We start from the raw sequence: 14,506 nt of genomic DNA on the forward strand, positions 1-14,506 counted from the left end.
GAGGGCTGGATGGAGTGGTGGTCTGAGGGGTGATTTAAGGAGATTTTTAAAGGAGGGGAGTGAACAGTAGAGGGGGGGGGGTGTAACCCCTCTCCGTAAAGCATTAACTACGCCCCTGTTAAAATCCAGAAACCTTATGCGAGTTGAAAAAAAAATTGTCGATTAGGTTGACGTTTTTCAGAGTGATTGCATAACCTTTCTATATGAGAAAGGCAAAAATGTGCCAAAATCCAAAAAATTGAATTGCCGTCAAATTTTTTTTCGAGTTTGCATCAAATCTCGACGTTTCATGCACCTTGAACACATTTAGCATCAAAAATAAAAATTCTATTTTTAATTCTTCCTATAGTTTATATGAGAAATTTCTGTGTGGCCGCACTCTGAAACCCGTAATTCCAGAACCAGAATTCCGATCGATCCAAAATTCAATAGCAGCCGATGGGAAGGTTGCACCTTTCATTTGAGACTAAGTTTGGGCAAATCGGTCCAGCCATCTCTGAGAAAAATGAGTGACTTTATTTGACACATACGCACATACATACACACACACATACACACACACATACATACATACATACACACATACAGACTTTTTTCCGATCTCGACGAACTGAGTCTAATGGGATATGACACTAGGCCCTCTGGGCCGGGATTAGGTTGACGTTTTTCAGAGTGATTGCATAACCTTTCTATATGAGAAAGGCAAAAACCTGAGAAATCGTAAATGTTAAACAGTTTTACACAAACTCATCCTAAAATTTAACCAACGTATGTAATCTGAATTAAATACAAATTTTTCACCGTTGGTTTTTAGTATCTATAGTCGATTTACCAATTATTCTATAGTGTCACAATATCGAATTGCCACAGAAACATATTTTCACGCATAATCGTCAGTGATGTAAATAACCATCACATCATTTAGGGCAGCTTAAATGTCAATTTAAGAGACTCTTAATTGAAGAAATGCTTAAACAACCCGAATCCAAATATATGCAATACAGGAATTTAATCATGATATGGCAGGGAAGAGATGTTAGATATAACTCTCTGCTCAGACAGTATTATGCATGAGTTGGTACAGAACCAGTTTCACCTGATTATAAATACATCATCTTTGATCATGTAAACATTTCTTTAGGAGTCGTCACATATCGTAACCCCAAATTTACGAACTGGGACCATTATAAAGAGTTCTTGGAAATTAGGTTTTATGGGTATTTTCCAATGATTGAATGTCCACTCATAGTAGTCGCAAAACAAGTGCATCGAGTAATGTGAGCTTCTAGAGCCGAATTCGCTAGAGTTAAGATGATATGTAAAAGAGCTTAGAATCGCAGAAATAGGGACGGATTGGAGGCATTGACTTAAGTCGGCTCGTAAAGCTCACAGAAATGTTCTGAGCGAAGTAGTTGGAAATGTTTTTTGCCTTTCTCATATAGAAAGGTTATGCAATCACTCTGAAAAACGTCAACCTAATCCCGGCCCGGAGGGCCGAGTGTCATATCCCATTCGACTCAGTTCGTCGAGATCGGAAAAAGTCTGTATGTGTGTATGTATGTGTGTGTATGTGTGTGTATGTGTGTGTTTGTGTGTGTATGTATGTGCGTATGTGTCAAATAATGTCACTCATTTTTCTCAGAGATGGCTGGACCGATTTGCCCAAATTTAGTCTCAAATGAAAGGTGCAACCTTCCCATCGGCTGCTATTGAATTTTGGATCGATCGGAATTCTGGTTCCGGAATAACGGGTTTCAGAGTGCGGCCACACAGAAATTTCTCATATAAACTATAGGAAAAATTAAAAATAGAATTTTTATTTTTGATGCTAAATGTGTTCAAGGTGCATGAAACGTCGAGATTTGATGCAAACTCGAAAAAAAATTTGACGACAATTCACTTTTTTGGATTTTGGCACATTTTTGCCTTTCTCATATAGAAAGGTTATGCAATCACTCTGAAAAACGTCAACCTAATCCCGGCCAAATTTTTTTTCGACTCGCATAAGGTTTCTGGATTTTAACAGGGGCGTAGTTCATGGTTTACGGAGAGGGGTTACACCCCCCCCCCCCTCTACTGTTCACTCCCCTCCTTTAAAAATCTCCTTAAATCACCCCTCAGACCACCACTCCATCCAGCCCTCATATCCCTCCCTTTCAACCCCATTATCTTTAAACCACCACTATATCACAAAGCATACCAATTTAAGCTGGGGAGTCGTTCGTTCATGGGACTTTCGCCCTCCTCACATACCCACCCCCGCATGACAAAATGAGTTAGCAAGCAGATAACATTTATCTAATGCTGATTAGGCTAATGAAGTATGATATTTTTTTGTTTCAAGTGTTTCACCGTCGACACGTAGCTCATCAAGTTCGTGGCTGGCATGCCATTGTGTATAAGTGCAAAGTGTACTAAGAATGTAATGGACATTTCCACAATTATGTTGAACATAAAAAGGCTCCGTGCCATAGTTTAGAGAAATGAGAAAGGCACAATTGCACCGCTAGGTGGATTAAAACAGGTTTTTAAGGATAAAATAAGATGTGATCGACTAATTTTTGAACGTTTAATTCATTAGTTCATTTTTTTTCATTTTCAAAACAAACATTTTGAGCGTCTAGTGGAATATTGATTAACATTCACTAATCAACAAGATGGTTAACGATTTTGTTTTCGCAGGTGTGTTTTATGTTGCTTAGATTGCTTATTTCATACCTTAAATTAAAATAAATCCAAAATCCTTTTTTTCGCGTATATGGTTCATTTAAAAATGGTCTTATTTTATTAGGATGATATCGCATACCCTTAAGCTATATCAGCGCTATGCAAACTCGGAAAAAATAGTCTCACCAAATGACTAGAACTTAACTGTGTTCACTCAATTTGACAGTTGCTAACTTACGCAATAGCAAATATAGTTCATGAAACATTTTATGACACATTTCAGATGGTTGAAAATATTTACTGAATTTTAAACATTCTTAATTCCTTAACCACTTAAAAACCATACTTCCCATTCGGCTCCTTACTCTTGATCACTAGTAAAACCCTTGTAGATCATGCTCTAAATGCTATTTGAAAGTTGTGCATAAATTAGTGTCATTATTCTAGTCATAAAGTGAATATTCAAATTAAATATCAGTAATAACCATGCGTTTCCATTCACAGTTTTTTTCAAATTTTGACTGCTTATCGCAAGTTTTCGCAAAACTAGCATAGGCTCATTTTAAAGAGAAAATGAAAAGCTTTCGAATGAGCATAGTGTGATCGCGGGCATCCATGGGCGTCATTGTTGTTATCGCTTTAGAAGTTCGAATTCAATAAAAATTCATGACAAACAGTTATCTAAACACTAACTAAACCAACTAGTGACTTATTTTTGGCGATTTTACGATGTAATTTTATCACACGGATAGTTTTGGTGAAGTAATGCAATTCATAAAATCAACCGTTTCTTTGAAAAATGAGAATAACCGTATGTAGTTCCTATGGTCAAATAATGCAAAAAACACTTGAGTTATGCGCTTCAAAAAGCTGTCAAAAATTCATTTTGCATTCAAATCACCTAAAATCTCGCGAAAATGTCTCTGATGGCTCAGCTGATACGAGAAAAATACTAGTGAGAACATCGCATAACCTAAATATATGGACTTAAGTCCGGGCTCGTCCCACTGTGCAGACGTGCAAGATATTTTTGCACATATTTTCCCATGCTAAATTTCTCCTTAGTGGAGAACAATTTTGGTAAAGACTATTCTTTCTCCATTAAGGAGAAAATTGTTTAAAACCATCTTTGCGCGTGACGAACACAAAACGTATAACTTAATTAGTTATGGAAGTTGCGTTTCAACTTCGTCTCATCAGAATCCGACACTAACTTAGTTAACGGAGTAATCAAGCGCCGGATTGACGAGACACAATTTGTGTTCCTGAGCAAACCCCTAGTCAAGCGTGATGTTCCGTTTCGATTTCATTAGTTCTCATTTGCTTAAAATGGGCTTCTTTTCTTGCGGGACATCATGCTTGACTTAGTTGTTCAGTATCACAAATTATGTCTCCATTTTTTGAAGTTGGCGTCAATCCGGCGCTAGATTACTCCGTTAACTAAGTTAGTGTCGGATTCTGATAACACGAAGTCGAAACGTAAATCCCATAAAAAATTATATATTTTCCTTAGCGTTCAGATCATTGGATTGGATAAACAACCAAGATAACCTTTCTTGGTATTTTTATAAATTTGTGCATTTTCAGACAGGAAACATTATAAATCGTTAAGAGCTAGAAAATCGTTCTTTCTGGGCGCAAAAATCAATGAAATTTGGAGAGAAATCCCGAAAATAGAGCTCTATTTTGTACTAACAATACCCCCTAAAGCGATTTTCAATTCCAACACCTATGTCAAGTGGTTAACTTTTTGCCACATTCACCAAAACATTGAACGTTTTCATTTCCAGTTCAATCCGCCATCCGCAGCAAAACAACTCCGCAATAGCCGAATAGCCTCGAGCGAGAGGCAGACGGGATAAGCACCCCCGCCCCCATCTAACCCAACATCACGCTACTAACACAATGCAAACGATCAATCGTTCCGGACTGCGTGTGTGAAAAAAAGGGAAATCAATTTTCCATCCAACAGAACGATTTGTGGGTTTTAGCTGTGCAAACAAATTGGAAATTCACCGCTTTATAACCGCGGAACAAAGCCGCTTTCAATGTGGGGAAAATTGAATCCATTGTTTGCAGCAAGTCGTAATTTCTGTGTCAACAAGTGCAACCCTTTCATTTTCCCTCGCATGGGTCGGATGAAAGCACGATTTCCCTTTCATTAGCGTGATGCTTACTCTGACAAGACACGAGACTCGCCGCTCCGTCCGTCTAGAAATAGATCCAAACTAGGCAGGCAGTGACGTCAGAGACGGATTTTGATCGCAGCATTATGTACAAGCTAAACTCATGTTCCTACACTTACACTGCATTGCCTGGTGGCCCTTTTCACATTGGACCCACCCGGCCCTTCCCCGGTGACCCACTGACTGGTTTCCTTCGGCGTTCTGTGTCGAGTTTTGAGTAGCGTCGCTGGTTATTTATAGCATAAACGATTTGTATTTTTAGCCGGTGTTATTTTTAAATTTGAATGTTGTTTATTTGAAAGTTTATGTAAAATCAAATGTGCGAAACATACGGAGACTATTTCGTGGCACGCTCGCATCGTTGATGTAATATGTATACCGAGCGGTCGCTCTTTGAAAACGGCTTGCGGATGAATCTTTGAACTCACCTGATAGTTGATCAGTAGCGGTGTGTCTGGTCCATTAATTACGGTGATGCTTTCATCATCTCGATCGCCGAAGCTATGGTTCATGACAATACTGGAACTTTCGTCTTCCAGGGAGCTGAGCAGAGGTTCGCTCTGACCGGAGGTGTCACCTGGCAAGCAAGAAGCAGCTAGTGATTGCATCAGTTAGCGTCAATATTTTGGCTTACTCACCCAAATCAATCGAATCGTTCGTCTCGGTGTCGGTGGTCGTGGTCACATTGGTCACGTGGGTGGATGCCGAATCCGTTGAGGTGTTGATCGTCGCTTCCGAGGTGGTAGATGAACCCATGACCACCACCTTCGGAACGGCTGAGGACGGTGACGAGGAGGTGGTAGTTGGAGTTGTACTGCTGGTCATTACCGATACCGGGCCCACGGGACTAGCTACCCCGATGGTGACGGTTGCTTTCGATGGTTTGCTGACACGGGCCTTTTGGAAGTAGAACCTTCGAAGGGCCGTGCTGGGGTTGGTGTGTGATGACGAGGATGACGATGGTGGGGTGCTGACGACAGTGTCCGTTTCCGAGGAACCACTCGAGTGCACCGGACTGGACGGATGGGGGGCGCTGTTTGGCGGGGTGGAGGACCCGACCGCACTCGGACTACAGCACACGATGTCCATCGATTGCTGGGGTTGAGTGACGGACACTGTCATTGCACTGTGATGTGGCACTGTGGGGGTGGGAGAAAAGGGGGAAATAAAAAGCATTACATTTCGATTGGAGCTTAATTTTCGACATCTGGTAGAAAAGTGGTGCTGTATTCGGAAAACCTGCTGCCATGTGTTGAATGTAGGCATTTTCTTTTTCGTTTTATTCGCCTATTTGGCATGAAACGTTTTTCAAATGAAACTATATTTTCCGACAATTGCCAAACAAATAATAGCGAATTATGATTGACGTTTGTAAGACAAAATATGATTTTTCTAGAAAAATTGATAAAAACGAGAAGAGCGGAGGCCTGTCTATCACGATTAAATTGAACGTATTGTTTTTTCCTCTTATTTTGCTTGTCCTTCACTTAACTATACGCGATATGTTTAATAACAGGCAAGTCAATCTAACCAGCAGCCACAATATGGCGAATCAAAATGGTGAATAGTGGTTTCTTTTTTTTCTGGAAATATTCGTCATTTTGCAAGGTATGTAGTACTAAATGAGTTAGTTGAAATGTTTTTGATTGCTTTTATTAACTGTTTTTAATTAAGTACTTCGATGGAGACGCGTGGTGGATGATAGAATCAATTGAGAAATTCGTTCCTGAAAAGATATGCAAGGGTTACTTAAGTGTGATATTTTCTATATGAAATCGTTGTAGAATTTCTCGACTAATCGAACTGTGTTGTTTAAAGTAACATATAATGTATTTGAAATACTTACATACGTCGAAAACCGACCACAGATTGATTAGGTACGCATTTGGTACATCACTTTTCATCGAATGACGCATCTCCAAAGTCAGGTGCATCTATCTAGTATGCATAACAAAAACTTCGAATGTTTGAATTACATTAAAAATCCTCGCAGGCAGCTATGGTGGTGAAAAATATACTGAAACTCGCCAAGTTGAGCCTGCTTAACAGACTGACATATAAGTTGCATTGCATCCTCATAAATCTCTTGGTTTATTGTTCAATTAATTCTGTGTAGCTTGCTTGCACATCCCAAACGAACAGATTGCAATGACACTTCACTAGTCATTGTAATAAATTTTCATGGCTTCAATTCAGCGGATTTTCATTGCTGCTTCCACACAACGCAATTCAATTTTACCTTATCTTCAACCCAATCACCATCAATGTGAGCACACATACAGACGGGGTCATCATCAGTAACTACATCGCTCCGTCCGTTGGAACGATGGAATCTGTGCCAGTCGATGTTACCCGGCTTACAGTGAGGAGCGGTAGTCCAGAGAAAATCGCGTAAAGCTAGAATGGAAACGTGTCCCTTTCAGCGCCGAATTAAAGCATAGCTGTATAATAAAAGAAAGCTTCGTGCCTTCCTATATTCACCATAGAAGGAATCCAGAAGTGGAATGGTAAATTGACAACCGGTTGATGGATATTGGTCACGGTCACGGTGGCCTTTTGTGTTCTTCTGACTTGTGGCGGCTTAAAAGTATGCTCATTTTAGTATCTATGGTGGGTGAGAGACGAAAAGGGGGTCTTGGGTAATAAAATTAGTAGCAAGGAGAGGCTCTAGGTTAATCGGCTGAAAGCCATTTGGCCTAATACCAAAATTACAGTTATTTACAGTCTCTACGCATATTACTATACTTAACAGACAGATTTAGTTGAAACTAACAAAGAATTAAACGGAAGACATCCTTTGTAAGAGAGTTAATAATAATATTCTTTTAGATTGTGACTATTTAATATGGAAACGATTGCGGCAGTGCAGTCACACAAAAATTGAGTGGATCCTTTTCTATTCTCGCCGACGCACAGTGGTCCCAAAGAACAAAAAAAGGGTTTTTTTTAGATAGCGTCAAAACTATTGACTTTAGCAATATGGTGTCTTTGAGAAAGTTTTTCGGAGTAGAACTCCCCTTCTTTCTGTTTTATCGGATCGATGATTAATCCTCCTAATAGTTAGTTACGAAATTTATTTTCTTCAATAATTTGGATAGACAAATACTTACTTCAGCAAAGTTGTAGAAAAACTCGTTATAAATATTTTACCTGAAGACTTCATCTCTTTGTCTTTTAAGCTGTTTGAGATAGGGGTCATTATTTGTAAAAGGCTCCTTAAAACAATTTTTTGCTCATAAGTTTTCTTCTAGATTTTTTCCTTTATATAAATATTCTTGAACATTGTTTGGACTATTAAACTGTATTACTTTAACGAAGACTGAATCTTTATATCGCTAGTATGTGTGGAGATATTCACGTTTTTTTTATTGAAAATAGCTCGTTTTCCAATGGCGAACAACAAATGCTGGAAAAATCAGATCTCCCCATCGCGTCGTTTCGACTCGTGGTTTGGGTCGATTACTGAAGAAAACCTCAACAATGCACAATGGTCCTAATTCACAATTTAGGAACACGAAAATGTTTGTAGTTACACCTTATATTTTAGAGCTACAATGTCTTGAGCATGAGCATGAGCATGAGCATGATGACCGTACATTTCGTAGTTGCTATTCCGTGATTGGCCAGAACAAGCGAAATTGCACAGAGAATCAACGCATGGAGCCTGGGAGTAGCTATCCATCCTCAATATGCACGTTTCGAGAGTTGCATACTTTGGGATACCAATAACGGTGCCGGCCACGTCCTTACAGTCATCGGGGAAGGAAAGGAATGTTAGTGTGACAAACGTTGTTATGGAGACCGTGTATACCTCTGCATCTCCACGCTTGTCACGGAAAGGAGTTTTTGTTAGTGGGGTGGGATAAAGAGTTACACAATTCTGGATTCACCTTGATAAGTGATGCGATTTACGCAACTCTACGAATGGTTATCATGTGTTTATTGCTCTGGGCAGCCGGCAGCCGAGAATTTGATAGATTTATCGTTTTTTGAATTTATTTGGAAATACTCAGTTTTGTAGACTATGCAACTTGAACCCCGTACAGCCGGCTGTCGGGCGTGTTGATTATGTGATTAATGTTATTACTTCCTGTTTCTTTATTCTGGCGAATCGCGACAAAAACAATAAAATACAATGTAATACGGTTCGATGCATTTATCGAAATAGCTATGCGAATACCTGATTGATAATTTCTTAGTATGTATAAGCACTGAAACGACAATAATGTATTGTTTTCTCTTCTCCTCAATTAAGATTGAATAGAATATTGACTCTTATACAACTAATATTTACGCGCGTTATTATCCTAACTCGAGTGCATTTGGAGCGATATATAACCAATGCAGACGAACAAGTCAAGTAGTCCCAAGCGCAAACGAGAGAAACCCCCCCTCCCCCTGTTCACCCCTGCATCGATTATAACAGTGTCATAATAAAACTTTTAATATTTTTTCAGTATATATATATATATATATATATATATATATATATATATATATATATATATATATATATATATATATATATATATATATATATATATATATATATATATATATATATATATATATATATATATATATATATATATATATATATATATATATATATATATATATATATATATATATATATATATATATATATATATATATATATATATATATATATATATATATATATATATATATATATATATATATATATATATATATATATCGACAGATTCTGTTTTCGACTAATTGATTGTGCACAAAGTTAGGTAGCAAGCGTAAAAGTGGCTGAGTTATTAACGGAAAAGAAAGTAAACAAGGAGGGGCTCCCACTCGCACGTAGGACCACCCGACATGTCCGTCTAGCAATCGACCGCGCGCGTTGTTTGTCAGGCATGTTACCACAAATAAAAGCAAGAATGGTAGATAAAAATAACGAAAAGGGATCATCACCAAATCCAACACAACAGCGTAACCAATATAACCAGAATGTTCACAAAATGTAAGAAATGAAGAAAGGATTGCTGTTGTTAATCACCTATCGCGACATGGCAGCAGGAACCCAGTGGATCAAATTCCGACTCCAGCCGTTAAAAGCCAACATAACGATGTTATCAACATTCTACTGTCCTCTTGTTGCCTGAAGTAGGTAGAAGCAATCAAAAACTAAAACAGCTAGTCGAAGTCTATTACTATCCAGACAAGTCGCACATTAATAAGCGAAACAGAATTGATATTGACGATTTATAGAATATGCATTAAATCGGCAAACCAACTATTGACGAATACCAAATCTGAAATCTTTTCCTCCTCTATTCCTAATCAAAACCAGGGTGTAGGACTCCACCCAGAAACAATGGCGTATCCCAGAAACCCTAACCAAGCCCATGCACGCTATCCTGGATAAAGTAATGAGTCTCCTTCTACCTTTCTAGGGACAACGCATTGTAGCTTGGTATCTCCTACAACAATCTAGAGAATAGAGCGAAAATGCAAACCATGCATTCAAACGGCACCCCTCAGCACGGCACCTAAAACACTTTCTCCGTAAAGAGTCCGGCCCCTTTCCAATTAGGGCCGCTAATCAACCGGCATTCAAAATTCATTCCCTCCACCAAAAATGATGCGCACCACTATGAACAGCCATCATCACCCTCCGTAGAGTTATTTAATGTTATAAACAACATCCTATTCAATATGATATCCAAGAATGTCAACCAACTGCAACCGGGGCCCAGCCAGACTGGTCCAAACCTTCGAAGTCCCAACCATCGGCCACCACTAAGACTAAGCATAAACAGGTCAAACAGGCAAATCATGCATATATATTTCGCGGGTTGTCAACTTGGCGATACCCCGTGTGATGAGTTACCAAACATTTTCCTGACTGTTAAGGTTGCACAGAGAATGCGGTATGTAGAATGTTGTTACAGTACTGCTGATTGATCCCCATGAAAACCTGACATACGGTGTGGAAAAAAAACTGCTCCCTTCGTTTGCGAATCCTGCGCATTCTCTGTGCAATCTTAAGTGACTCTCCAATCTCCCCATGGTAGGCACCAAAGTCCACAATACAATCCACGCCTCTCCGGACCGGCCCAATGCCAAGCACCACGCACGGATGCTCCCCCACACAAGCTTTGGCAGCCCAGTTCAAATACGCGCAGATTGCATAGGGTGATGTGCCTATTATGGCAGTAGAGCCTATTGTGACCCTATTTCGTACCCCTTGGTTTCGAACCAAGCATATGAGATAATGACAATATCGATTTGGCTAAAACAGGTGTGCAAAAATAAGCTCAAGTTATATTCTTTATTTGTTGTGCACATACGTATTCAGAACTATCCACTAAATCCAACTTTTAATTAAAACAAAATCACCTTATTGAAATATCTGCTGATCCGCCTCACTCGCGTAGTGAACCGAAACAGGACGCAACGGCGCTTAGCAAAATAAACACTTTCGAGCCAGCATTTACCGCCTCATATCTCGTTATTCCGGCACAAATATATTAAATATTGCACTGATACATACCTTTATTTTAGCTGGGGAACCTTTTTACGATTATTTCACTTTAAAAACACTCGTCAAACTCTAGGATATGCCTAGTGCTATAATAGGAACATATTAAATACTGGCGTTCATAATTTTGCCATGTTTTGCCGATACACTACCACAATCAAAACAAACTTTTTTGCATCCATCGTACAGAAAAGAATCACCAGTGCGGCCAACCCAAAACATGAACTTGAAAATATATTGTAATGCAATTTCATGTATAAGTAATCAATTATTTCAAGCTATTCAACTAATTGTTGATTGCAGATATTTTATTTTCATCTGCACATACAATTTGGATAGGGAGGAAGTAATGTGTGATGTGAAACTTTATATTCCAGTTGTTAACATTCGCATGGTTATTTCCTGCATGCGCAGTTCTGGGCGCTCTTCTTCTAACAGCTGATGAGTTTCTTTCGTGTGCGTGATGTTTACGTTTGTTTTGATCGGCTGAAAAAAGCAGAATGATTCGTTTTACAAATCACGCGTTGGCGTCCATGATCTGGATACCTAGTTAGAATTGACGCAAATGAAATATGAGGCATTGCGTTTCAACTAGATTGTTTTTCGATGAGGTGGAAATCGGCACACCCATGAGGCGATAATTGGAACGTTCAAGTGGGAATAGATGCACAGAATAGAACATTTATTTTCATTTGTGCTGAAAATTGAGACAATTCTGCCAAATAAGCATTATACAGATGTTTAAGAAACAGTACACTGATACTTTATTCTGAAAAAGGTTATAGGTAATATGGCTTCTTTTTAAGTTGTTCAAAAAATAGTGCGACCCTCTCCAAAATGGTGCCAAAATAGGCTCATCACCCTATACGGAAGAATATCGGTGTCTGCACACGGAATCGAACCAGATCGAAAAAATACAAACAAAGCCTAAGAATGTAAATGTAAGACTTTAACATATTGCACCACTACAAACTGTGTGCAAACGATTAAATTAAAGAATATTCTATTACTGATGATAGCAAAATATTTCACTCCTAAGAAAATATCACTATTGTAGACCAACACCCGAGAGCTCTCCACAGACAACGATACGGCTGCAAGCACACTCCAGCATCAACCCGCTTCACTTAAACAAATCCATATATCTGACCATGCGCTACCCCGTCGCTGAGCCGAGGGAAGTCAAACATCAAGTAGTTTACGTGACTCCCACCACAGTAGCAGAATCCGGCCTCGAATCGCTTCCCAACCCCAGCAGCATGCAAACAAGCTCGTTGAAGTGTCATTTTCCATTATGACGTCGTCATGCAATTCTCTATATATAATGCATAGTTAACGCAAACAAGCGTACAACTCACGAAGGAGAATACAAAAACAGATTACACAAACAGGGCCTAAGAAAAAAGTAGGTACTCAATTTATATATTTTGAGAAATCCTGGACTTGCTCAGCTGCTCTCGTATAAAAAGGTTTGAATGTTTGAGTCCGAAGGAATACAAGTCGCTGACTCAAAGAAGCCAATGGCTGACATAACACTACTGGGTCGAAGGGTAGAGAGGTAGAAGATATACTAAGTGCACCTCTATTATTATCTTGGGAATGACATTTAGGCAGGTTACCGGCGAGTCGACATAAGTCACTCTCCATATATGCAGGCAACGTCACAAAAACAAATACAAATATAAAATAAAGATACTTCCTTAGTGTTGGACCACTGGAAACAAATATGGCCACTGCTCTGTCGGAAAAGTTTCAGCTGTAAAATCACTCTTATTTGTGCACTGTATTGCCTATTTGACACCACATTTATAAACACTTTACTTGCGAAATATTTACACTTGATAAGGATACCACATGCACATTTATGTACAATTAGAAACATATGAAAATAATGCAAAAGGCACGAGCAAAACGAATACGATCTATATTTTAGAGCTACAATGTCTTCAGGACAAATAAGCAGTATCGAATAGACCATTTCCAGACGTACATGGTATTAGGGTGCCTCTTAATGTTAGAGTGTTTTTAAAATTATTTTCTGAATGTGGGGATATAGAATATTGCAGTCTTCACCAATATTGTAGAAGAACTCATACCAAGCAACTTTGCTGAGGACATCATAGTTGTACCCCAAAAAGTTTTTTTTCATAGCTATTTTTATTGAGCTGTTTAGGGTGTTCCTAACAAAAACTATTTTTCGCTGTAACTTTTTTATTTTTTATTTCTCTGTTACACTTAAAATGCGAAGGTTATGTTTCTATTGCTTTTGAGTAAGATTCTATTGTCTTTTCGGCAACAGACCACGCATTGCGCATTGCGGTATTAAACTAATATTCCCGCAAAGGTGGTAAACGGTGGAATGACGAACTTCGGTTGCTGTTCATGTATGTGTATCACACAACCAAACACTTTTTGAGTATGTGTCAACCTCGGCTCTGTTCGTATGTTGGATAATTCGGTCGATTTCTATGATAGTGTTAGTATCGGGTCAAACCAACCGGAATTCTGACAGATTTCTTCCAAAATTCAGGCTGTAATCTGCCCCAATATTGGCAGACGCCAACCGAAATTACGAATTGTTTACTGGGAAGGTTGGATAGTGAAATAAAAATTATAGGCAGTTTCCCGATCCGGACCAGTTCTCGGATCCGGACCAGTTTCTAAACCCGGTCGTCCCGGATCCGGACCAGCGCCCGGATCCGAACCAGTTCCCGTTAAAAGTTTAATAACTTCTTTTAACAAAGCCGGATTCACTAACAGTCTTCGACAAAGTTGTAGATAATTGAATTATCATTCTTATTTTCACTTATAGCGATAATACGATGCATACAGTGCCACCTAGCGGCGAAAATGCGAGCTAGTGGGTTTTCTTCATGTAAATTGTCGAGAAATCCCATACAAACTTCAGGCACGTTGGTCCGGTAGCTAGACTTGTCTGATTTGTTTCAAATTTGGTCCATGTACTCCTGGTGGGACCCGGAATCGACTCAGGGGTGGGCCGATAGGGTAATTTTTTCTGTCCCTCTAATGTCCACTTAGGTTGAATGCGGTGCAAGATCTCTGAATGTGTAAACGTGTTTCGCTGCTATCGGAGTACGGCCATAAAGCTGGCACATGCGAGAAGTCCCCATGCTGT

General features: G+C 39.1%; 1 protein-coding gene across 1 annotated transcript in view; it reads right to left on the reverse strand.

Annotated features, from left to right (window-relative positions):
• Positions 1-14,506, reverse strand: part of LOC131693922 (uncharacterized) — a 489,601-nt gene that overhangs the window by 243,870 nt on the left and 231,225 nt on the right. The window contains exons 4-5 of the mRNA XM_058982194.1: positions 5,492-5,992; positions 5,282-5,430 (exon numbers count right to left, since the gene is read on the reverse strand). Of these exons, the coding sequence (XP_058838177.1) occupies positions 5,282-5,430; positions 5,492-5,975 (633 nt within the window). The 5' untranslated portion in view covers positions 5,976-5,992. The remainder of the gene's footprint in view (positions 1-5,281; positions 5,431-5,491; positions 5,993-14,506) is intronic.

The sequence above is a fragment of the Topomyia yanbarensis genome, chromosome 3 (assembly GCF_030247195.1).
Source record: "Topomyia yanbarensis strain Yona2022 chromosome 3, ASM3024719v1, whole genome shotgun sequence".
NCBI lineage: Eukaryota > Metazoa > Arthropoda > Insecta > Diptera > Culicidae > Topomyia > Topomyia yanbarensis.